Source organism: Hyla sarda, chromosome 7, assembly GCF_029499605.1.
Source record: "Hyla sarda isolate aHylSar1 chromosome 7, aHylSar1.hap1, whole genome shotgun sequence".
Classification (NCBI taxonomy): domain Eukaryota; kingdom Metazoa; phylum Chordata; class Amphibia; order Anura; family Hylidae; genus Hyla; species Hyla sarda.
Genome location: NC_079195.1, coordinates 216023455 through 216050447, shown reverse-complemented (window position 1 = coordinate 216050447; position 26993 = coordinate 216023455). Strand labels below are relative to the sequence as shown.

General features: G+C 41.8%; 1 protein-coding gene across 3 annotated transcripts in view; it reads left to right on the top strand.

Moving 5' to 3' along the window:
- Window positions 1–26993, top strand: part of AK5 (adenylate kinase 5) — a 230351-nt gene that overhangs the window by 191828 nt on the left and 11530 nt on the right. For all 3 annotated transcript variants that reach the window (XM_056532657.1, XM_056532656.1, XM_056532658.1), the window contains 2 exons: window positions 18946–19109; window positions 23192–23308. In XM_056532657.1, coding sequence (XP_056388632.1) covers window positions 18946–19109; window positions 23192–23308 — 281 coding nt within the window. The remainder of the gene's footprint in view (window positions 1–18945; window positions 19110–23191; window positions 23309–26993) is intronic.

Here is a 26993-nt window from a genome sequence, read left to right as displayed (position 1 = left end):
CAAATCCCCATAACAAACCTCTCCTGCTCTGGCACGGACAGAGGTGGCAGCAGAGAGCACTGTGATCAGACGGGAAAGAACCATACAACTTCCTCTGGAGCATACAGCAGCTGATAAGTACTGGAAGGATTAAGATTTTTAAATAGAAGTAATTTACAAATCTGTATAACTTTCTGGCACCAGTTTATCTGTAAACATTTTTTTCCTCCCTTGTACCCCTTTAAGGTTAAAAAAAAACTATTTAGAGCCTAACTCCCTTTTCCCTCTACACAAGTATTTCCCAACCAGTGTGCCTCCAGCTGTTGCAAAACTACAACCCCTAGAATGCCCGGACAGCCTTTGGCTGTCCGGGCATTCTAGGGGTTGTAGTTTTGCAACAGCTGGAGGCACACTGGTTGGGAAACATTGCTCTACACCTCAGGTCCTTACACTTTCGTCATGTATTTTTTTTTTGTAATTACATGAACATTTGCTTTTAACCTATTTGTAGTGTTTTTACGGTCTCTCTTTTTTTTTCTAAGTCTCTCTTTCATGTCATGTTGATGAAATCTGTGACAGCAATCATTTTTTAGGTCAGTTCACATTACGTTGCTGAATAATGGATGTTGTGTGATTTTGTATCTGTCTATCTTTTTTTTCCATTCATTCTGTTAAAAAAAAACAAAAACAAAAAAAAAACAAGACCAATAACCTCTATTTCAAGTAGTAGGAGTGCGGGCAGATGGCGGAGAGGAAAATAAGCTTAAGAGATTATATTTATAATATTTTGCAGAAGAGATATAGGAAGATTAGCCCAGTGACCGGAGCAGGGGGGAGGGGGCTTTGTGCTCTTCACGGAGCATCTATGAATATACTCACAGTAAACCCATCTTTGGCCATATTCTCTGTATAACACCCCGTCTCTGTGGACTGAAAAATGGGAATGAAGCTTAAAGGGGTACTCCGGAGGGGGGAAAAAAATCAACTGGTGCCAGAAAGTTATACAGATTTGTAAATGACTGCTATTTAATAATCTTAATCCTTCCAGTACTTATCAGCTGCTGTATGCTCCAGAGGAAGTTGTGTAGTTCTTTCCAGTCTGACCACAGTGACCTCTGCTGCCACCTCTGTCCGTGTCAGGAACTGTCCAGAGCATCAGAGGTTGACAATAGGAATTTGTTCCTGCTCTGGGCAGTTCCTGACATGGACAGAGGTGACAGCAGAGAGCACTGTGGTCAGACTGGAAAGACAACAAATGCGAAAGCAAAAACAGAGTGGACCAATGTGCACCTAAGTGCTGTTATCTTCTTTAAAGATGTTGATAATAAATAGAAAAACTACACAACTTCCTGTGGAGCATACAGCAGCTGATAAGTACTGGAAGCATAAGATTATTAAATAGAAGTAATTTACAAATCTGTATATCTATCTGGCAGCAGTTGATTTTATAAAATGTTTTCCATTTTTTTCCCTCCGTAGTACCCCTTGGTGCTATGCCTCCTAATTTTTTTTTAAATAAAGCATACTTACCTATAACCGGTCCGGTTCAGCTCAGTCCCGTCACCTTATCTTCTGTCGAACCCAGCTTAGCCAATCACTGGCCCAGACATTATACAGCTGTGGCCAATGATTGGCTGAGCTGGCAGCTCCTGCAACGAGCGAGCGTCTCAGAATGGTAGCCTCAAGGAGCCGAATGGTAGCCTCAAGAGTTGGACACCTGTATATACTGCAAGAAGAAATTCTGCGGCTGGCGCGGTGATCAGATGCAAGGAAAAACCTTCCTTATTTGCTCATATCAGGCTACATAGGGAGGACAGGACAGCCTGGCTAGTCGGTGTTCTGACCTGTCCTCCCGATGGGGGAGAACTGTATGAGTGCTCGTTTTTTGCAGGTTGACCTGTAGTTTCTAATGTTACCACTTTGGAACAAAAAAACTGCAATTCCGGTATCTGAGCATATTTTAAATGATGTTTATCATGCAGGATACATTATGTTATGTTTTATTGTTTCAAGCTACTACGGACATGATGATTCCAGTTATGTTTATTATTTATAAGAACTTTATTTCACATTTTATTTAGAGTTTTTTTTACTGTACTTTTTGATTCCCAACAGACTTGGCAACTGAACACCCGACACCCCTAACAGCTTAGATACCATGTTCTCACTGACTGTAGCATCTTATATATTAGTTAAACAGCAGAGATTAGTTAAACATTATATCGGTACAAGATCAGTAAATACGGAGATTAAAAACCGTGAAATGACTTGTAAAGCGGAACCGGAGCTTTAAAGATAAATTACACAAGACAATCCATGTTCTTGCTGTAAGCCAATAATGGATGTGCAGCTTTTCTCCACAGTGGCTCCTTGTATTAGAGGTTAGAGAGCCCCAAACAAGGTAAAATTATCCATAAAGGACATGCAAAATAGAGCATGCAAAATAGCTGGATATAACAGACTGGATGTGTAGCAGCCCAGGGAAGCCACAGAGGCCCAATGAAATGGCTGAAATGAAGGGGGTTGTAGTCCTCTAGAGGTCACAGTTTGGTTTACAATGGTCATGGTGGCTGGATTCTTCCACAAGACTTCCCACACTCTTTGGGCTGGCTTAATCATGAGGTGGTAGCAGTAGGATGATGATGGTTCTAGTCCCCAAGGACACTCCTTGTGCATATATATATATATATATATATATATATATATATATATAGATATAGATATATAGATATAGAGTAGTTAGGAGGAATCCTGAAAGCTTGTCTCTACAAAATCTTGTTAGTCCAATAAAAAAGGTGTTACAAGATACTGCAACTACCGATGATTATATATATATATATATATATATATATATATATATATATATATACAGCAACAGAAGAATGCAGCAGCACACTGCCAGCACAAAGATATAGGTACAACATGAATATGCAGTTAAAACATGGAGCGCTATACAGCTATGGTGTAATAGATGCAAATGTGAAACTATGAAATAGTGAGGCACTTAGCTCGCAAATTTGTCTCCGCCGGCGGTCAAATAGCTTGGACCGTCCCACCGCGATAAGGTGGCCTCATTGGGACGGACCCTACACTGTGAATATGCCTCTGTGTGAACAGTTCAGTAAGCATGGCAGGATCTGGAACATCCAAGACACCTTATATACACACCTGATAGAGGTGGGTGGGGTGCAAGAGCCAACATGGAGGTAGCCACTCCCCCGTATGTGCAATACAGACAAAGAATAAGTCAGCCAGCACTTTAGTTGATACCAAACTATTATATGGACCTGGCCTACAGGTGCACGCTACTAGGCTAGATATACAGCAACAGAAGAATACAGCAGCACACTGCCAGCACAAGGATATAGGTGCAACATGAATATGCAGTTAAAACATGGAGAGCTATACAGCTATGGTGTAATAGATGCAAATGTGAAACTATGAAATAATGAGGCACTATATATATATATATGTTGGCTGATGTAGTTTGGGAATCCTTGATGGTACCTTGCGAAAAGAGCCAGACGCAAGGAATAACTCTTTTAGTAAGTGAAGCGCAAAGGCAGGAATTTCATCTCCTAGTCTTACTGTTGTCCTTTTGGTACAAAAATTCCCAACTGTGGGGTGCAAATCTGTAATAAATCCACAACATGCTGTCTATGATGCACTAGGTCTGTTTGGAGGCCTGCTCAGGCCTGCTACTTTAAAGAGTACCTTTCTTCGAACCGTATTTTCTTAACTAACTCTGATTATATTCCCTAACTACTCCTAACACCCCTCCTGCCCTTAATTTGTTTCCCTGAGCTTTAAAAAGTTGTTTATCATACGTTTGCCCTTGCTCACATTGTGTGAGCTCCCGGCAAGAGAAAGTGGGCGTTCCCCAGAAGGAGCAACGTCACTGAAGCTTTGGAGAGCTGTGCTGCACCATGCCCGGCATTCCACTTCCTGAGTTTGGTCTCCTACCAGGCCGGGAAAAGACCAAACTAACTGTTTGACTTGCGCAGGGAACAGAACAGTGCCACCTAGTGGCCATTTTTTTATTACATTAAAAACATATAAAGGTTGAGAATTTTAACAGCAAGTAAATAGCAAAGTGTCTTATAATTACATAAGAAACAATACATTAAAAGTTTAGTTTGGTGACAGGTACCCTTTAAGAGCTGTAAGGCGCTTGTACAACTTATCCTCACAGGTGAATACTTTCTCCTCTCCCTTCTGCACTCAAACCTGAACTGCCTCTCACTTCTATCTGTAGAGAGGCTGGATAAAAGCTTCATCCCAGATGATTCCTGCAATGTTGCGCCTGTACATATGGGTTAACCCCTTACAGCCTTTCGCCTTGCCTGGTAACAGTTGCATAAATCACAGTATTTTGCATCATAAAACAGCACACAAAAATGTCTGTTCTAAATTTACACTAAGAATTAAATGGTTCTAGGATATCTGGGCCCCTGTGTATATACATTAAATATTGGGCACAGAAGCAATAGCATTGATCAGGGTAACCTTGTTTCTGAGGGACTCTCACATAGACGCTTCTATGCTGTGATCGGCTGATGCTTAAGGTCTCAGCGGTTGCGGAGAGGGGAATTATAGCTGTGAACTGACCATTATTCACTTGGACATAGAGACACTATTGATTTGTGTGCAGAAAATAGGGCGTAGATACATCTGATACAGAGAGAAATGGAGCTAGCAATGCTGCAATATAGACAGCTGCAGCTGTAATGTTGTTTTCAGCATTATTCAATATTTTAGGCTGGCGTTGATGAACCAGTGTGTCTTCAGCTGTTGCAAAACTACAACACCCAGAATGCCCGGACAGCATTTTGCTGTCTGGGCATGCTATGAGTTGTAGTTTTGCAACAGCTGAAGGCACACTGGTTGGAAAACGCTGTTCTAGGTCATATTGTATTATTCTTACATATAGAATATTTATGGCAGCTGCTTAGTGATTGATATTACCGGTAATCTGTGATTCTCCACATACAGCATAAATGAGATCAAAAGATTGATTGATTGAATGAATATATATATATATATATATATATATATATATCATATATATACAAAAAGAATATTTTGTTATAAAGCAAGTCAGTGACCTTCGACAAAAGTATAATCCTCACTTCATTTGCTCAAAGCTAAATAAAATGCAGGCAAATATTCACTATAGTTTGGCGTCAGCCTTACAAAAGAATCACAACAGCATCCATTAGGGACTATAGTGGATGCTGTTGTGATTCTTTTGTAAGGCTGATGCCAAACTATAGTGACACTTTTTTTTACGTGTATAAAATGACACTGTGTAAGACTGACTAATCATCGAACCTGAAGAAGAGGGGGTCCCACCCCTTGAAACGCGTAGTCCTGGCACAATATTCAATAAATCTGTATTTTTCCATCCGTCTTAATTCTCTTCCATTGATCCGGTTCCCTTCATAAGGATTCCACAATTATGGGTGAAGCTCCAACCGGAGCATTCTTTCTGCCTACTTACATGGGTCCATTCCTAAGTTGGACATAATGTCACACCAAACTCCAAAAATGGGCTGGACAAAATTACTTGCACCCTTTCAAAATTGTGGAAAAATAAGATTGTTTCAAGCATGTGATGCCCCTTTAAACTCACCTGGGGCAAGTAACAGGTTTGAGCAATATAAAAATCACACCTGAAAGCAGATAAAAAGGAGAGATGTTCACTTAGTCTTTGCATTGTGTGTCTGTGTGCCACACTAAGCATGGACAACAGAAAAGGAATAATAGAACTGTCTGAGGACTTGAGAACCAAAATTGTGGAAAAAATATCTACAATCTCAAGGTTACAAGTCCATCTCCAGAGATCTAGATTTGCCTTTGTCCACAGTGCGCAACATTATCAAAAAGTTTGCAACCCATGGCACTGTAGCTAATCTCCCTCTGTGTGGACGGAAGAGAAAAATGTATGAAAGGTGTCAACGCAGGATAGTCCAGATGGTGGATAAGCAGCCCCAAACAAGTTCCAAAGATATTCAAGCTGTCCTGCAGGCTCAGGGAGCATCAGTGTCAGTGCAAACCATCCGTCGACATTTAAATGACATGAAACACTATGGCAGGAGACCCAGGCCCACTGCTGACACAGAGACATAAAAAAGCAAGACTACATTTTGCTAAAATGAACTTGAGTAAGCCAAAATCCTTCTGGGAAAACGTCTTGTGGACAGATGGGACCAAGATAGAGCTTTTTGGTAAAGCACATCATTCTACTGTTTACCGAAAACGGAATGAGGCCTACAAAGAAAAGAACACAGTACCTACAGTGAAATATGGTGGAGGTCAATGATGTTTTGGGGTTGTTTTGCTGCCTCTGGCACTGGGTGACTTGAATGTGTACAAGGCACCACGAAATCTGAGGATTACCAACAGATTTTGGGTCGCACTGTACAGCCCAGTGTCAGAAAGCTGGGTTTGCGTCCGAGATCTTGGGTCTTCCAGCAGGACAATCGCCCAAAACATACGTCAGAAAGCCCCCAGAAATGGATGGCAACAAAACGCTGGAGAGTTCTGAAGTGGCAGCAATGAGTCCAGATCTAAATCCCATTGATCATCTGTGGAGAGATCTTAATATTACTGTTGAGAAAAGACCTGGAGCAGTTTGCAAAGGAAGAGTGGTCCAACATTCCGGCTGAGAGGTGTAAGAAGCTTATTGATGGTTATAGGAAGCCACTGATTTCTGTTATTTTTTCCAAAGGGTGTGCAACCAAATATTAAGTTAAGGGTGCCAATAATTTTGTCCAGACCATTTTTGGAGTTTGGTGTCACATTATGTCCAATTTGCTTTTTTTCCTCCCTTCTTTGGTTTAGTTCCAATGCACACGAAGGGAATAAACATGTGTATAGCAAAACATGTGTTACTGCAATCCTTTTCTGGGAGAAATACTTCATTTTCTAGAAACATTTCAGGGGTGGCAACATTTACGCCCATGACTGTATATATAAATATATATATAAGTAAATAAATACATACATTATATATATATATATATATATATATATATATATCCCCTATTTTTTGAATAGGGAATTAATTTTCCTAAATCGGATTACCCCTTTAAAATCAGCGCAAAAAAAAAAAAGAGACTAACATTTATAGAATAGGACCATACAGTATATTGAAAGCTATTACCGTATATACTCGAGTATAAGCCGACCCGAGTATAAGCCGAGACCCCTAATTTCAACCCAAAATCCCAGGAAAAGTTATTGACTCGAGCCTAGGGTGGGAAATACATCCCCCCCCCCTGTCATCATCCAGACCCGTCATTAACATCCTCATCATCATCACCGCCTGTCATCATCCAGACCCTCATCATCATCACCTGTCATCATCCCCTTGTCATCATCCCACACATCCCCCCTTCATCATCCCCTTATCATCCCCACCCCTTTTCATCATCCCCTTGTCATCATCCCCACCCCCCTTCATCATCCCCTTGTCATCATCCCCACCCCCCTTCATCATCCCCTTGTCATCATCCCCACCCCCCTTCATCATCCCCTTGTCATCATCCCACACCCCCCCTTCATCATCCTCTTGTCATCATCCCACACCCCCCCTTCATCATCCCACACATCCCCCCCTTCATCATCCCCTTATCATCCCCACCCCTTTTCATCATCCCCTTGTCATCATCCCCACCCCCCTTCATCATCCCCTTGTAATCATCCCACACCCCCCCCCCCTCATCATCCCCTTGTCCTCATCCCCACCCCCCTTCATCTTCCCCTTGTAATCATCCCACCCCCCCCCCTTCATCATCCCCTTGTCATCATCCCCACCCCCCTTCATCATCCCACACCCCCCCTTCATCATCCTCTTGTCATCATCCCACACACCCCCTTCATCATCCTCTTCTCATCATCCGCCCTCAGTGGTCTTCAACCTGCGGACCTCCAGAGCCATCGGCTGTCCGGGCTTGCTGGGAGTTGTAGTTTTGAAACCTCCGGAGGTCCGCAGGTTGAAGACCACTGCGGCCTTCGACATCATCCAGCCCCCTCTTACCCCCCTTTAGTTCTGTACAGTACTCACCTCCGCTCGGCGCTGGTCCGGTGCTGCAGGGCTGTCCGGTGAGTAGGTCGTCCGGTGGGATAGTGGTTCCGGGCTGCTATCTTCACCGGGGGCGCCTCTTCTCCGCGCTTCCGGCCCGGAATAGAGGCGTTGCCTTGACAATGACGCAGAAGTACGTTGGCAATGAACGTACCTCTGCGTCGTTGACAAGGCAACGTGACTATTGAAGACCACTGTGGGTCGAGAGTTCACTCGAGTATAAGCCGAGGGGGGTGTTTTCAGCACGAAAAATCGTGCTGAAAAACTCGGCTTATACTCGAGTATATACGGTAAAAGCCCATGTACAGACCTTATCTGCAAATATAGAAAGCCCCATTATCAGATATTGCTCATAGATTCATAAGGAACTAATAAGTCTTGTCCCACCAAAGCTGATCATCTGGGCCCTAATCTTATTAATAGAAGACGCTTTCCAGTGGCTGCGTTTTATAATTGGGATTTTTTTTAAATGGAAACATTAATATAGATTTGTGAATATTAATTTACCTCCTGGGAGGAGCGCAGCCCGTGCAGAATGTTCTGGGCTTCCTCTTAGTTTTATGTCAAGCTGTTTTTTGTGATGGATCCAAGTTTAGAATTAGATTAGAGAGATTAATTTATGTGGAATATTTCAGTCTACCTGCAGAGTCCTACTTTAGTCCTTTGAGGAGATGATGAATAGAGGGGATCCTAGTATATTACATACAGTTACATCTGGTGACTTACAGGTGGCATCTTTTCTAATTGGAGTGATTTACTTTTCTTTGGTCTTAATTATCCGGCCCAGACTGTAATCACTATTTCTACCAGGTACGATTCGTCTCTGCAGAACCTGCCAGAAATAAAAAAAACATGAAAGGCTCCACACTTTTCCAGCACCTATAGTGCCCCAAACAGTAATATTGTCCCACACAGTAGGGTGGGTAGATAATTTGGTTGGGTAACAGTAGGTAGGTCCCCCCATTAAGTAATTAGGTTCCTGAAATAGGCAGACAGTTTTCCCCAATTATGCAAGTGCCCGAGAAGGTAAGTTTTACCTGTAAAGTTGTAGCTAGTTTCCCCCTATAAATAGTAGATAGTTGTTTCCTGTAGATAGTTGATGCCTAGAAGTAGTAAATAGTTGCCCCCTGTAGATAGTTACTCCCTATAGGTAGGTCACCCAGTGTAGATAGTCCCTTTGTAGGTAGTAGTCTCCTGTATGATGATATCGCTCATGTGCCAGAGCGCAGAGGAAGGGATGTTCGGCCTCTTGTGGCTGCCTGCATAATACTAGCAGCCACAAGAGTGATTGACAGAGTGAGGATCCAATTGCTATTTGCTCGGTCAAACAGCCGATCACTGCTTTTTACTATAAGCCCGTCATTAAGATCCAAAATCCGTCACCAAAATGTGTCTTGGACTGGAAGGCTCTGCCCAATGGGCAAACATCCGGTGTGCCTAATGGCCAGTCTAGCCCTGGCTTTCAGTCCTCTTTGGGATGAGGCCACAAGGCTCACACACCTGTATTGGGGGTTTTTCTTCCATTCTTCTCTGCAGATCCTCTCATGCTCTGGCAGGTTGAATGGGGACTGTCAGTGGAGGCCTATCAGGTCTCTCCAATAATGTTCCATTGGGTCAACTAAATTTACCACAGGTGACTCCAGTCAAAGAGTAGAAACATCTCAAAGATGATCAAGAGAAATCGGAGGCCCCTAGAGCTAAACTTCAAGTGTCATAGCAAAAGGTCTGAATAATTACGTCCATGCCAAATTTTTGTTTTTAATTTTTTTTTAAATGGAAAAAAATGAAAATAAAATTCTACATTCACATTCTCACTGAATACAGAATAATGGGGGATTTTTTTTAAATTTATTTATTTATAAATAAATAAATAAATAAATTAATGAATTAATTAATAAATTAATTCATTAATTTATTTATTTATTTATTTTAGAGCAAGACCACAAATATGAAAGCTTTCCGAATGCCTTGTATGTAGGCAAAAAAAAATATATATATATATATATATATATATATATATATGAAATGGTATGCGTCAACCTAAATGAATACCATGTCCCACACTTTCAGGATATGTAGGTAATGATATATGTCCTTTATATGCCGTGCTCAGTGACCCCAAACAAGCACTGGAGGATCAGCAAGACCCTGTGTTTGTATACTAAGCAATAGAGAAGTCGTCTGTGTTTGTTTCGCTGTAATGATACGCCTGTGCGCTGCTAAAGGAGTCACTTAATTCTAGACTTAGCGTAAGGTGGAGACCACTATTAAAGTGGAACTCCGGTGGAATTTTTTTTTTTCAAATTAACTGGTGCAAGATAGTTAAACAGATTTGTAAATCACTTCTATTTAAAAATCTTAACCCTACTAGTACTTATCAGCTGCTGTATACTACAGATATACTACAGAGAAATTTGTGAAGTTCTTTTCTGTCTGACAACAGTGCTCTCTTCTGACACCTCTGTCCGTGTCAGGAACTGTCCAGAGCAAGAGAGGTTTTCTATGGAGATATGATTCTAATCTGAACAGTTCCTGACACGGACAGAGGTGTCAGCAGAGAGCACTGTGGTCAGACGGAAAAGAAATTCACAAATTTCTCTGTTTTATACAGCAGCTAATAAGTACCGGAAGGATTAAGATATTTTAATAGAAGTAATTTACAAATCTCAAAGAAACAAAAGAACAATCGGCACAGCTTACTTCTGATCCTCGGGACTACTGTAGCTCTGTAGCGGTTAAATTGTAGGAAGCTGGTGGTGCTCAGACTGACAAAGGGAAAATGACAAATAAAAAAAAATCTACGTTTTCACCCCCAGTGGCACAAGGGGGGTGTATAGATCTTTTTCATAAGGCAGTCATCAATGACGGCAAATCTATCCTGTATCCTAAGGCAGTTTCTAATCTACCTCCAGAAGAACAGGAGGCCCTAAAAGTTTTAAAAAAGCGAGATGACATAGTCATCACTAGGGCAGATAAGGGTGGAAACGTTGTAGTGCTGCCAAAAGCACTCTATAGCGAAGAGGCCGAAAGGCAACTAGCTGATACGGTAACATACACGCTCCTACCCAATGATCCAACAAAAAAGATTCTTGACAGCCTCAGGTCTTTATTGTATAAATTTGTTACTTGTAACACTCTTTCAAAAAAAAGTTGCTGAAAAAGCTTATCCCAGAAAACCCAAAAGCCTAAATGGTACCATTTGCCCAAGGTGCATAAGTCACTGAGCCGACCCCCCGGCTGCCCTATAGTGGCGGGGATCGGCTCAGTGACCGAATACCTTTCACAGTATCTGGATTACCTGTTGCGTCCTCTTCTACCTGCAGTCCCAGCATACATCAAGGACACTGGCCACATGTTGTCCATTTTAAATTATGTAGGCTGGGAGGAGGGATGGAGTCTTTGTTCAGTGGACGTAGTGAATTTATATACTCGTATCCCCCATAATGTAGGGATTCAAGCCGTCGTTAATATGCTAAATAGAACTAACAAATCTGTTACATTCATTCAGTTCGTAAAAGAGGCTATAGAATTCGTCTTAAAAAATAGCACGTTTAAGTATGGTGACAAATGGTACAGACAGGACACCAGGACCCCGATGGGGACACCGGTGTCCTGCACGTACGCTAATCTTTATTTGGCATGGTTTGAAAATGAGGTGGTATACTCCAACCTCAACCCATACATTAAATACATCAGGACGTACGCCCGTTTTATAGACGACGTCCTGTTGATATGGTCGGGTTCAAAAAGCCAGTTTAGCGCCTTTGTGGAATACTTAAACAATGTAGTAGGGTATAACATGGCGTTTACACAACAATATGGAGGTACAGAGCTAGATTTTCTGGATGTTCATATAAAAATAGAGAATGGTATATTGATAACCGAAGGGTACAGAAAAGAAGTTGCACGAAATACTCTCCTCCATTATCACAGCTCTCACACAACAGCAGTAAAAAATGGAATTCCTTATGGACAGTTCTTACGTTTGAAAAGAAACAATGTCCATAATAATACATTCCAAAAACAAGCTGATGAGTTAGAGTCAAGATTACTGGAGAGAAATTATCCAAAAAGTCTAATCAAAAAGGGAAGAAAAAGAGCAGAAAAGAGAACAAGAACTGAACTACTAGGTACAAAAATTTAAAAAACGATCAGAAGATGGCTTAAAAAGTAGGTTCACATTCACATTTCAGAACACCCCAGTTAATAAAATAATAGAACGAGCAATAAGGAAAAATTGGTATATGCTTGAATTAGACGGAGACATTAAACAAATAGCAGTTAATAAACCTCTAATATCATACAGAAAAAATAGAACTATAGGCAATGCTATCAAAGAAAATACAGAGAAACCAAAAAGCAAAAAAAGCGACTTGGTAAGTGACCACACCCCCACTGGTAATTTTCAGTGCAAAAATTTTTACTTTTGCAAATACAACTTATGCAAAAAATCATTCAGAATAGTTCCGGTGTTTCATACTGTCAACGAACTTTTCACTTGTAAAACAAAAAACGTTGTATATGTCATTTTCTGCCCGTGTGGGTACTATTACATTGGAAAGACCATCAGGCAAATGTGTGCCAGAATTAGAGAGCACTTTTATTCCTTGCGGACTAAGAAAGGAGCTCCTAGATTTATTTCCCATGTAATAGACTCACACGGAGGAAGTCCAGAAACTCTAAGGTTCGCAGGTTTAGAAAAAGTCCCGGCCAGACCAGGGATCGCAGCCGACAAGAATCTCCTGAGAAGGGAAACACATTGGATCTTGTCGACCGATGCACTGGGGGCCCTGGGCCTTAAAGGGGTAGTCCAGTGGTGAAAAACTTATCCCCTATCCTAAGGACAGGGGATAAGTTTGAGATTGCGGGGGGTCCGACCGCTGGGGCCCCCTGCGATCTCTCTGTACAGGGGCCAGGCTCTCCGGCCAGATAGCGGGTGTCGACCCCGGCACGAAGCGGCGGCCGACACGCCCCCTCAATACATCTCTATGGCATAGCCGGAGATTGCCGAAGGCAGCGCTTCGGCTCTGCCATAGAGTTGTATTGAGGGGGCGTGTCGGCCGCCGCCTCGTGCGGAGGTCGACACGCCCCCTTCCTGCGGGCTGTTGGGGCTCCGTACAGGAGATCGCAGGGGGACTACTCCTGGACTACTCCTTTAATGATAAAGTGGATGTCTCCGTTTGCTTTTAGCTGAGCAGAAAACTTGTCATCTAAGTGTTAACAATCATGTAAGATAATCCCCCTCCCCCGTTTGTATCGTCACAAGGTGAAAGGAAGGTGATTGGTGAGCATGATTACTCACCTGTATATAAGGTGAGAAGTTCCGGTTCAGAGACAGGCCAGTTGAAGCACTATGTAGTGCGGAACAGCGTTGTCGCCTCTCTGTGGTACCCCCCCCCCCCCCTGCGTGTCCATCTCTGTCTTCTCCCTGGGCAACACAGTTGTGAATATGTGCAATAAAGAACTTTGCTGAACAGAAGAGTGGTGAGTCGCCGACTATTTCTTCTCTCTACCTGCATGCTTAATTTACAAATCTGTTTAACTTTCAGGCACCAGTTAATTTGAAAAACGTTTGTTTTCTACTTGTTTACGCCGGAGTTCCCCTTTAAGTGCTAGGTACAAAACAGTCACATTTACTCCTCTATTATTTTCCACAACTCAATAATTATCCCCCCGTACGCCAAGATGACACTTATGACCTGACTGTTACTATCCAGCGTTCACAACATAGCGCTCGTAGGACTGTAAATTTTCGCCATTTGCTTACATCAGTTGAATTAATTCGGATCCGTAGAACATGATTGTTGCCTTCGTATCTCCTGTGATACACACCTGGGAAAAGTTTGGTCTCAGCTGCATACACAAAACCGTGCAGTAAGAGCTGCATACACAAAACCGTGCAGTAAGAGCTGCATACACAAAACCGTGCAGTAAGAGCTGCATACACAAAACCGTGCAGTAAGAGCTGCATACACAAAACCGTGCAGTAAGAGCGGCATACACAAAACCGTGCAGTAAGAGCGGCATACACAAAACCGTGCAGTAAGAGCGGCATACACAAAACCGTGCAGTAAGAGCGGCATACACAAAACTGTGCAGTAAGAGCTGCATACACAAAACCGTGCAGTAAGAACTGCATACACAAAACGGTGAAGTGAGAGCTGCATACACAAAACCGTGCAGTAAGAGCTGCATACACAAAACCGTGCAGTAAGAACTGCATACACAAAACCGTGCAGTAAGAGCTGCATACACAAAACCGTGCAGTAAGAGCTGCATACACAAAACCATGCAGTAAGAGCTGCATACACAAAACCGTGCAGTAAGAGCTGCATACACAAAACCGTGCAGTAAGAACTGCATACACAAAACCGTGCAGTAAGAGCTGCATACACAAAACCGTGCAGTAAGAGCTGCATACACAAAACCGTGCAGTAAGAACTGCATACACAAAACCATGCAGTAAGAGCTGCATACACAAAACCATGCAGTAAAAACTGCATACACAAAACCGTGCAGTAAGAGCTGCATACACAAAACAGTGCAGTAAGAGCTGCATACACAAAACCATGCAGTAAAAACTGCATACACAAAACCGTGCAGTAAGAGCTGCATACACAAATCCATGCAGTAAGAGCTGCATACACAAAACCGTGCAGTAAGAGCTGCATACACAAAACCGTGCAGTAAGAGCTGCATACACAAAACGATAGTTTCGTGACTATATGAAGCATGTGCATCATGGGAGATGCAATATCGACGCCAGATTATTCACAATCTTGAATAAAAAAATATAATATTATAATAATCTATAAATTCTATGAGCTCAGTCAGTACTTGCAAGCAGAATTGTGAGTGCAGCTCTGGATGTGACAGTATTGCAGCGTAGTTATTCTTTATATTATATCGGTGGTCTCTGAACTGTGGCCCTCCAGATGTTGCAAAACTACAACTCCCAGCATGCCTGGACAGCCAACGGCTGTCCAGGCATGCTGGGAGTTGTAGTTTTACTACATCTGGAGGGCCACAGTTTGTAAACCACAGATATAATATAAAGTAGAATGCTCTGGAATTTTGCAAAAACTTTGCTTTAATCTTATTTCACATTGATAGGGATGACCCTTATGTTTCTAATGACTGATCAATATACTAATACTAATATACCATTGCTGCTGGAAAAATCTATTTGTTCCCTAACCCTTAAAGGGGTATTCCAGGCCAAAACTTTTTTTTATATATCAACTGGCTCCGGAAAGTTAAACAGATTTGTAAATTACTTCTATTAAAAAAATCTTAATCCTTCCAATAGTTATTAGCTTCTGAAGTTGAGTTGTTGTTTTCTGTCTAACTGCTCTCTGATAACTCACGTCCCGGTAGCTGTGCAGTTCCTGTGGGGATATTTTCCCATCATGCACAGCTCCCGGGACGTGACATCATCATTGAGCAGTTAGACAGAAAACTTCAGAAGCTAATAACTATTGGAAGGATTAAGATTTTTTAATAGAAGTAATTTACAAATCTATTTAACTTTCCGGAGCCAGTTGATATATATATATATATATATATATATATATATATATATATATATATATATATAAAAAAGGTTTTGCCTGGAATACCCCTTTAACCCATATACATCATCATGCAATATGCTGGTGACTATGATTGAGGCCTTGCCGTGATGCCGATACAACTGAGATAAGGAGTAAAATACTAAATATCTGACGAACAGAGAACTCTGAAATTTCCCAGTAGAGAAACTTCTGCCAAGAAATGAATGGACACTAGATATGCTAATATATACGGACACAATAATCAAACAACCAATCAAATTGTAACATGCTAATTTTGATGTCATAACTAAACCTCCTTCTTTGTCCAATGTAAAAACTAAATGTACTTTCTGGATTAAACAGAACTCTTTTAGGGCAGCTACGAGTATACTAAGAAAGAGTGTATACCAACATCCTGTCTGGTGAATATTTTCTTATGTCGACACTTAGCAATATATGGCAGCACAGTCAATCAAATTTGAAAGCCTCCCCTCGGGCCATACCTGACAACATCATGTGTTTCTGTTTCTCTTCTTGCATACATATGGCATAATCGCTTCCGTTTCCATCGCATTCGGCTAGATTGGATAGAATAAACTCCTGCTACACTATATTCCACCTGGCAAAAACTTTCTGTCTCGATATGTCTTTCTGTGCAATGTACAGGGTGACCTATCGTGCTGGATGACATCAAAATGTGTGTTTTATTGTAACAAATGAAGAAGAGAAGAAAATTGGCACTCACCGCTGCTTGTGTATGACAGATAGCTTTATTCGGACATCACAAGTGGTGCTTCCATGGCGGACTCACATCTATGGACATCGGCATGTACAGCTAACAGGTTAGCTGGCAACGGCTGTTTCGCGCATCAGATGTGAGAAACAGCTGTCCTCAAGGATTGGGGGCATGCACGGATCGGGGTGTTACAAAACTAAGAAAGTGAAAGTTAAAAACAACAGTAATCAGTTTTTTTTTTATCCTGATCCACTACATAAAAAAATGCGTTCTATTCCTAAAGTTTTCAACACATTTTTGTCTTCAGGTAACAAAACAGCAGGAGGAATGAAGGGCACTCACCGCATCCTGGCATTCTCAAGCTTGTCCTCGATATATCAGGTGGATGAGCGGGGAGGTGATGGCGGAAACAGTGGTGTGCACTGAGGCCCTGGTGTTACTGCCATCACCTCCACCGTGATTCGCCCGATGTATCCAGGACAAACTTGACGACATCAGGATGCAGTGAGTGCCGTTCTTTCCTCCTGCTCTTTTGATGCTAAGTGCCCACTTATGCTAATCTGGATAGCAGTGCTATCGCTTATGCTTCCTTCCATGTATATTTTTGTCTCCCTTATGGACATCCAGTATGTGCTGGATAAGTCTGGGTGACCTTTTTGTCTGTGTGCAAAGATTATATGTGTTCCCAAAATTGGGTATTTAAAGGGGGTTATCCAGGAGAAAAAAAACATAGCAAATTTTTTTTCAAAAACAGCTCCCTGTCTGCCTCCAGGTTGGATGTGGTTTTACAACTTGGCTCCATTCACTTCATTGAAACTGAGCTGCAGAACCACAGCCAACCTGGAGACAGACGGGGAGAGGTTTTTGAAAGAAAGTAGCTCTGTTTTTATATTCCTGGATAACCCCTTTAAGGAACATGTTTGTATTCCCGATATGAAATCGGCCATACAATCAGACGACAACATAGACAACAAAATTTATGCGGCAACAGATTAAGTTGTTAATCTTAATCTGTACCCCCCCCTGTGAGTTTTATGTCTCTGTTTATGATTTCCATCTATTTTTTTCACATGATTTGAAAAAAGCTTTAGGTCTCGTTTAGCTGTACAGGAGCGAGAAGAAATGGCAGCACCAGATTCACCGGACTCCAGACACTGAGAGCGCCTGAAGGACCTTATTGGCTGTAATGGGATATGTAGTGGGGTCTTTTGTTGTGTCTGGCATTTTACCAAAATAGTACTAAAAACTTCCGACACAGATGTGAACTAGGCCTTACTTGTAAAGTACTGACACTTCACCCAGAGATGCAGTTAGAACTCTGCTGACATCTTTTAGCTCACATATCCTTGTCTATTCCTGGAATAGATTCCTGTTTACGTGAGGCGATCAGGACCGATGTGTCTCCATGGCAATAATCTACAAGCAGACTGTGTAGCCTGATCCTACAGTCATACTCCCCAACATTCCCTCAGATTCAGTGGATTAGCAAGAAGTAGATGAAAGGGAGTATGATTGCAGGATCAAACTACGTTGTAGGGATCGACCGATTATCGGTATGGCCGATATTATCGGCCGATAATCACGATTTTGGGCATTATCGGTATCGGCAATTACCTTGCCGATAAGCCGCTAATGCCCCGCCCCCCCGCACCACCCCCACCACACCGCGACCGCCACCCCCCCCGACCCGCCGCACCGCACCCCCCACCGTGATGCTGGGGGGTATACCGGTATGGATTTTTGCCCATACCGCTATACCGGTCAGGCCCGTCCCCCACCCTCCGAGTCAATAAAAAAATTGATGGGGGTGGTCCGGGCCATCCATCCTTCCTTCCTGTAGTGTCCGGGGGCGTTCCGGGTGAAGAGTGAACCGGTCCGGGCTGTCCTTCTTCTCCGGCGGTCATCTTCTCCACTCCGGGCAGGCTCCGGCCTAGTAGGTGCGTCTCTGCGCACGGGCGTCACTGCGCAGCGGCGTCTATGCAGCGTACTAGGCCGGAGCCTGCCCGAAGTGGAGAAGATGACAGCCGGAGAAGAAGGACAGCCCGGACCGGTTCACTCTTCACCCGGAACGCCCCCGGACACTACAGGAAGGAAGGATGGATGGCCCGGACCACCCTGACAGGTAGGGGAGAGAAGCAGGTGGTGGCGGCGGCCTATGGCCCCGCAAAAGCCACTGCAGTGCATTGATTTAAAGCGCCCGCTTTAAATCAATGATCTGCAGCGGTGTCGCAGGGGGTTAAATAGCCGATAACTTACACCGGAATATCGGTATAAGTTATCGGCTATCGGCCCTAACCTGCACCGATTATCGGTATCGGTCCAAAAAAAACGATATCGGTCGATCCCTACTACGTTGGATTCAGTTTGTTGTCTGTTACCATGGATACCCATAGGTCTTAATAGAAGCTGTGTACACAAAATGATAGAAAGTTTTAAATCAGACTTATTGCAGAGTTGCTTTATTTTTTATGCATTGGAACAATGAAAAAAACTGGTTACCAAAAGTGGGCATAGCCTTAAGATAAAGACATTGAAATGCACATTGAGTTTAGTTTCATAATAATGGTTTCCTCGTGCCTTTTGTATGACAGGTGGACCTGGATCTGGAAAAGGAACTCAGTGTGAGAAACTAACACAGAAATACGGCCTCACGTACCTGTCCATGGCCGACCTCCTACACCGCGAGCTCGCAGCGGCCTCCGAGAGAAGTAAACTGATAAAGGATCTCATGCAACACGAGAACCCGCTGCCAATGGTACATGGAAGCAGCTGCATATATATATACCGTAGGCTGTATATAACAGGATATACCTCAGGATCAGTACAGGATAAGTAATGTGATGTATGTACACAGTGACCTCACCAGCAGAATAGTGAGTACAGCTCTGGAGTATAATACAGGACATAACCTAGGATCAGTAACTTTTTAAGTAAATTAATTTAATACAGAAGCTACAATATTCTTTCCAAAGGTAGAAATGAGTAGTTTACCAGCAAGATGTCCCAGACATCTACACAGGGCCGGGTCTGCCTGTAAGTAAATCAGGCAGCTGCCTAGAGCGCCCTCTTGATGGGCTGGGGGGGGGGGGTGCGCCGCTCTGCCTGCCGCAAGAGATTTAGACAACCAACTTCCGAACCATTCGCTCAGCATGAGGAGGAGGTTTGTTACAGTGTGTCACCCAAGTAGTGAGGTGGGGTGTGTGAAATGGTGGGCCAGTGGGTGGAGTCATGGTGGCAGCAAAATTAGCTTTTGCCTAGGGTAGCAAAAATCCTGGCACCAACCCTGCATCTACAGTAATATTGTTGCAATGGATGTCTCTTCCAGCACGCGACAGCTATAGTATCAACTGGCTGCAGAAAGTTATACAGATTTGTAAATTACTTGTATATAACAATCTTAATTCTCCCAGTACTTATCAGCTTCTGTGTGCTCCATATGAAGTTGTGTAGTTCTTTCCAGTCTAAGCACAGTGTTCTCTGCTGCCACCTCTGTCCATGCAGGAACTGTCCAGACCAGGAGCAAATCCCCATAGCTTGGGACAGTTCCTGACACAGACAGAGATGGCAGTAGAGAGCACTGTAGTCAGACTGAAAAGAACAACTAAACTTCCTCTGGAGCATACAGCAGCTAATAAGTACTGGAAGGATTAAGATTTTTTTTTTAAATTGTTTTCCACTGGAGTACCCCTTTAAAGGACATGCCCCAAACCTACACCAATAATAAAGATCCCAGACCTGTGATCTGTAGTGGTAGGGAAGGGGGGTCCCAGGGGAGACGATCATCATCCAGTCCTAATCTGTGAGCTCCTAAATGTAAGACATGGAATACATTAGTTAAATCACTGAGCTGCAGAAAGGTTACAGAGATAACATATTGTTCCCACAGCCGCAGTGAATGGCTGTCATCACTTTTCATACATTCTCATCCTGAACATTTTGATGATATTAAGTCACTTAGGACCTTGTGTGTCCTTGTCAACAGAAAGAAATAGACTCTTGAATGCAGCAGTAATGGAAATGCCTCTGCAGAATGTTCTTTATACCAGAGCAAACACTAATATATGGTGGATGTGAGAGATCTCCATGGAAATTCTATTCTGAATTATAAAATAGTTTTCATATTCAGTGACTTGTCCTTCGGGGAAGGGATCACCTGACCCTCTTATGAGAGTTAAAATGTTTATTCCAGGAAAAGCCCTGTGTATATCCTCTATTAGATCCTTTAGATAGTATACAGGAGGGCCATCTGCTTGGGATCCATCCTCTGTAAGCACGAGAGAAGTCACTAAATAGCAGCATCTCTAACTTCTGCCCATCTATAATAGAGACAGCTATTCATCTGAATTACCACAATGTTATGCTATATATTCCTTGAGCTCTTCCACCATCATGACAGCCAAAGCAGTTCTATAAATCCAATTTTCTTCATAATCAATAACAGCCAGAGGGCGCTCCAATGAGGGGTGACCGCAAGACAGTGCATTCATAATAAATAAGAGCAAGATTGTGTGCTCAAAGGAAGTAACAGGCAGGGAGTGCCTCCATAAGAAGTAACAGGCAGGGAGTGCCTCCATAAGAAGTAACAGGCAGGGAGTGCCTCCATAAGAAGTAACAGGCAGGGAGTGCCTCCATAAGAAATAACAGGCAGGGAGTGCCTCCATAAGAAGTAATAGGCAGGGAGTGCCTCCATAAGAAGTAACAGGCAGGAAGTGCCTCCATAAGAAGTAACAGGCAGGGAGTGCCTCCATAAGAAGTAACAGGCAGGGAGTGCCTCCATAAGAAGTAACAGGCAGGGAGTGCCTCCATAAGAAGTAACAGGCAGGGAGTGCCTCCATAAGAAGTAACAGGCAGGGAGTGCCTCCATAAGAAATAACAGGCAGGGAGTGCCTCCATAAGAAGTAACAGGCAGGGAGTGCCTCCATAAGAAGTAACAGGCGGGGAGTGCCTCCATAAGAAGTAACAGGCAGGGAGTGCCTGCATAAGAAGGAACAGAAAATAATGCTTTCACAAGAAGTAAGTGGGAGTGTCTCCATAGGAAGTAACAGACAGGTAGTGCCTCTGTAACAAGTAACAGACCGAGTGCGCCTCCATAAGACGTAAGAAACAGGGAGGGCCTCCATAAGAAGAAACAGCCAGGGAGTGTCTTTAAGAGAAGTAACAGACAGATGGTGATTCCATAAAAAGTTAGAGACTGGGAGTGCCTCTATAGGAAGTAACAGACAAGAGAGTACCTCCATAAGAATTAACCAGCAGGGAGTATCTCCTTAAGAAGTAAGAGACAGAAAGAGCCTCCATTAAAAGTAACAAACAATGCTTTCATAAGAAATAACAGACAGGAAGTGCCTCCATGAGAAGTAACTGACTGAAAGTGCCTCCATGGGAAGTAACAGACAGGAAGTACCTTTATAAGAAGTAACAGACATGGAGTGCCTCCATTAGAATTAACAGACAGGGAGTGCCTCCATAAGAAGTAACTCAGGGAGTACCTCCTTAAGAAGTAACTGACAGAAAGTGCCTCCATTAGAAGTAACAAACAGTGCTTTCATAAGAAGTAATAGACAGGAAGTACCTTTATAAGAAGTAACAGACATGGAGTGCCTCCATGAGAAGTAACAGATAGGTAGTGCCTCCATAAGAACTAAGAGACAGGGAGTACCTTTATAAGAAGTAACAGACATGGAGTGCCTCCATGAGAAGTAACAGATAGGTAGTGCCTCCATAAGAAGTAAGAGACAGGGAGTGCCTCCATAAGAAGTGACAGACAGGGAGTGCCTCCAAAAGAAGTAAGAGACAGGGAGTGCCCCCATAAGAAGTAACAGACAGGGAGTGCCTCCATAAGAAGAGACAGGGAGTGCATCCAAAAGAAGTGACAGACAGGGAGTGCCTCCATGAGATGTAAGATACAGAGAGTACTTCCCTAAGTAGATACAGCAAGGGAGTGACTCCATAAAAAGCAACAGACAAAGAGTGCATCCATAAAAAGTTACAGCAATGAAGTGCTTCCATAAGAAGTTACAGCCAGGGAGTGCCTTCGTAAGACGCAACAGACAGTGTTTCCATAAGAAATAACGGATAGGTAGTACCTCCATAAGAAGTAAAGCAAATAAAATGTAACTTTTAATTATAGTATGTAAGTAGAGACTCCTTGCACTATGAAATGCTAGTTTTAGGTCAGGGTTACTCTTTAGCACACACAATGCATAATCTTGCAGAGCCATCCTCAGAAGCTAAGGCAGCCCTCTTATGGGGAACTGGAGTACGGATTTATTATTCTTTTTCTCCCGTGCTTCTTGTAACTCTTCGTTATTTAGTTTCAGGGGATTATACTGACGTGTTGGCGAAGAAAATTTTGATAAGTGATTTTACCGCAGATTATAATATTGTTTGTTTATTGAAACTCTCTGCTGGGAAACTGACTCATTCACCAAAAAGACTGAGAACATACAGATTTAGAATAACCTGCCAAAGTACAGCAATGCTGCCCCCTATGGGGAAAAACAATATGATGGAAATGTAGAATGGTTTCCATTTTTTTTTCTAGAGTCTTTTTAACCCCAAGGAGGTAGCCTGGTGGATATATATATATATATATATATATATATATATACACATATAGTACCCAAGTGTCCATGATGGAATGTGAGATCTGTATGGGAAGATCTTCTTATGGAGGTACTTCCTGTCTGTTACTTCCCATGGAGGCACTTTCCCAGTGTTGGGAAACACTGATCTACATTATATACATTATATATTTTGTGTGCTGGAGATCAGATGCAAACATGGTATCAATATTACTATGAATGACAAATTACTTGTTTTATCATTTCTTTATAACAGGATATCATTCTAGAAATTCTGAAAGATGCAATAAGTTCCTCCCACGGAAGCACCAGAGGATTCCTGCTCGGCGGTTTTCCCTGTGAGATCAGACAGGCAGAGGAGTTTGAATGCAGGGTTGGTATCATGTGATTTTCTATAAATAATTTCCATTGTGGGGGGTACATTTTTGGTTATCATCAGATACTATGGTCAAAGTGTCCTGGAGCTTTCATAAGAGGCAGCAGAAAGTCCTGATTTGTGTGTGTGTTCTAAAGTAGTCCTCTCTTGATCCGTTAGACATACCTAAAAGAGGGTTGTGAATGGCACCAATTCTAGGAAATAAAGAGCCCCAGTGCTTTTTTATTTTTTGCAGTCCAGCTGAAATTTATAGCAGATGAAGAAAATGTGCAGAAAAGTGGCCCCTGCCAATGACAATTGGAATTCTACAAAATGTAATGGGTTGTGCAGCGAAAGAAACAACCTGTGTATGGTGTCAAAAGATATAATAAAGCAACTTACTAATATAATCTTATTAGCCACAGTGCACAGATCTTCCATTTCAGCAGTGTCCTCTCCCTTGTAAGCTGTGACATCACGTCACAGGCTCTGAAAGCAGTTTGCTCCATCCCTTCCCCACCTGTCAGCGCGGATGGAGACCATTGATGTGAAGGGGAGTGAACTGGTATTGCTCATGACTCATTAGATAAAGTAGCAGGAAGCCGTTCTCAGTCACAGTAGTTTCCATCAGAATGGGCGTCTTGCTGCCTTATCTAATGAGTCATAAATCTAATGAGCAGTAAGGCCAGCATCAGTGGTCTTGTCCCATGCTGACAGGAGGGAAGGGGGTAGGAGAGATGGGAGCCCTCCGCTTTTGGAGCTGTGACGTGATGTCACAGCTTACAAGGGAGAAAGCACAGATGTTATGGAATATCTCTGCACTATGGCTAATACAATTAGTATAACACAATCATTAGTGTCCCCTCCTGCCTCCCCTGTGTTTCATAGTCATTCGTGTCCCCTCATTTCTCCCTGTGTCACAGTCATTACTGTCCCCCTCATCTCCTTCATGTGTCACAGTAATCTCCCCCTGTGTCACCATCATTACTATCCCCTAATTTTCTGCTACTATGTCTAGTCCTCGTGACTTCCGATTGGCTAGTGGAGGAAGGCAGGAAACGTGAGCGTTAAGGATAGTGGAAGATGGGGTGGTTGTGACAAGGAGAACAATAAGGCTAACGAGATCACTATGGCCAGTGCCAAATTCTTAGTCACTATGGCAACCAGCGTCTGGCACTTGTTGAGCCCTGCTTTAGGTGCATAGCTTCTGCTTTAGGCATTTTATTTTAAAAAATGTATGTTTTTTCGTAAGTTTGGTAAAACTAAGTCATTTTGATTACATTGTTCCAGATTTTGCAGTATTATAAAAATGTGTAACGTGACATAAACGCAAAAAGTAACAATACAAAAAAAAATTCTCTAGTTCCCTTCTCTCAGCGGGTCCTTTCTATGGTGTGTTTAAACAGCAGATCTTGTGACGTCAAGTTACCTGTGACAAATGGTTAAAGGGGTACTACATTGGCCAACGTTCGGTACATTTATTTCCGAACGCTGTGTGCGCGCTGCGGGGTCAGCTACGCCCCCTCGCAACCTCACCCCCTCAATGCAAGTCTATGGGAGGGGGCGTGGCGGCCGCCACGCCCCCTCCTATAGACTTGCATTGAGGGGATGTAGTGTGAGGTCGCGAGGGGGCGTGGTCGACCCCCGCAACGCGCGAACACAGCATTCAGTACTAAATGCGCTGAACGCTGGCCAGTGGAGTACCCCTTTAACTCCTTGCTGACCAATCCTTGTTTAAGACGCTCTGACCTGTACCGAGATTATTTGTGCTTACGTTATCTTTTCTTTAGATACTTGTCACGAATTACACTCAAACATTATTAGCTTCACTTCTTAGTCCACTTGGTAGCCAAACAAAATAAAAACACAGTTAGAAAACACATTTCACACCAGGAGGAATTCTGTTTGTTCCACCTGAAGACGAGTTTCAGACAGAGATTACTGAGAACATGGAGAACCCTCCGCCGCATACAAAGAGACCTGTCAAAATCTATGGTGCACCGGCCAGATTAGATAGGATCCTGCAGAGATGTTCCGCATAACAGTGAGAACCGAATATCACTTATTACTTTCCTAGAGGAAAATCTTGATTGAGGATGTAGAAATAATCTAGTCTAGATGGGCTAAAGCTGCCGGATAGTGTTATAGGAGTAATATTCTTGTACATAGAAGTGTATTAAAGTAGTTATATTCTTGTATATAGGAGCAGTATTATAGTAGTTATATTCTTGTATATAGGAGCAGTATTATAGTAGTTATATTCTTGTATATAGGGGCAGTATTATAGTAGTTATATTCTTGTATATAGGAGCAGTATTATAGTAGTTATATTCTTGTATATAGGGGCAGTATTATAGTAGTTATATTCTTGTATATAGGAGCAGTATTATAGTAGTTATATTCTTGTATATAGGAGGCAGTATTATAGTAGTTATATTCTTGTATATAGGAGCAGTATTATAGTAGTTATATTCTTGTATATAGGAGCAGTATTATAGTAGTTATATTCTTGTATATAGGAGCAGTATTATAGTAGTTATATTCTTGTGAATAGAAGCAGTATTATAGTAGTTATATTCTTGTATATAGGAGCAGTATTGTAGTAGTTATATTCTTGTATATAGGAGGAAGTATTATAGTAGTTATATTCTTGTATATAGGAGCAGTATTATAGTAGTTATATTCTTGTATATAGGAGGCAGTATTATAGTAGTTATATTCTTGTATATAGGAGCAGTATTATAGTAGTTATATTCTTGTATATAGGAGACAGTATTATAGTAGTTATATTCTTGTATATAGGAGCAGTATTATAGTAGTTATATTCTTGTATATAGGAGCAGTATTATAGTAGTTATATTCTTGTATATAGGAGCAGTATAATAGTAGTTATATTCTTGTATATAGGAGCAGTATTATAGTAGTTATATTCTTGTATATAGGAGCAGTATTATAGTAGTTATATTCTTGTATATAGGAGCAGTATAATAGTAGTTATATTCTTGTATATAGGAGCAGTATTATAGTAGTTATATTCTTGTATATAAAAGGTAGTATTATAGTAGTTATATTCTTGTAAATAGGGGGCAGTATTATAGTAGTTATATTCTTGTATATAGGAGGCAGTATTATAGTGGTTTATATTCTTGTATATAGGAGCAGTATTATAGTAGTTATATTCTTGTATATAGGAGCAGTATTATAGTAGTTATATTCTTGTATATAGGAGCAGTATTATAGTAGTTACATTCTTGTATATAGGAGGCAGTATTATAGTAGTTATATTCTTGTATATAGGGGCAGTATTATAGTAGTTATATTCTTGTATATAGGAGCAGTATTATAGTAGTTATATTCTTGTATATAGGAGGCAGTATTATAGTAGTTATATTCTTGTATATAGGAGCAGTATTATAGTAGTTATATTCTTGTATATAGGAGGCAGTATTATAGCAGTTATATTCTTGTATATAGGAGCAGTATTATAGTAGTTATATTCTTGTATATAGAAGCAGTATTATTGTAGTTATATTCTTGTACATAGGAGGAGTATTATAGTAGTTATATTCTTGTATATAGGAGGCAGTATTATAGTAGTTATATTCTTGTATATAGGAGCAGTATTATAGTAGTTATATTCTTGTATATAGGAGGCAGTATTATAGCAGTTATATTCTTGTATATAGGAGCAGTATTATAGTAG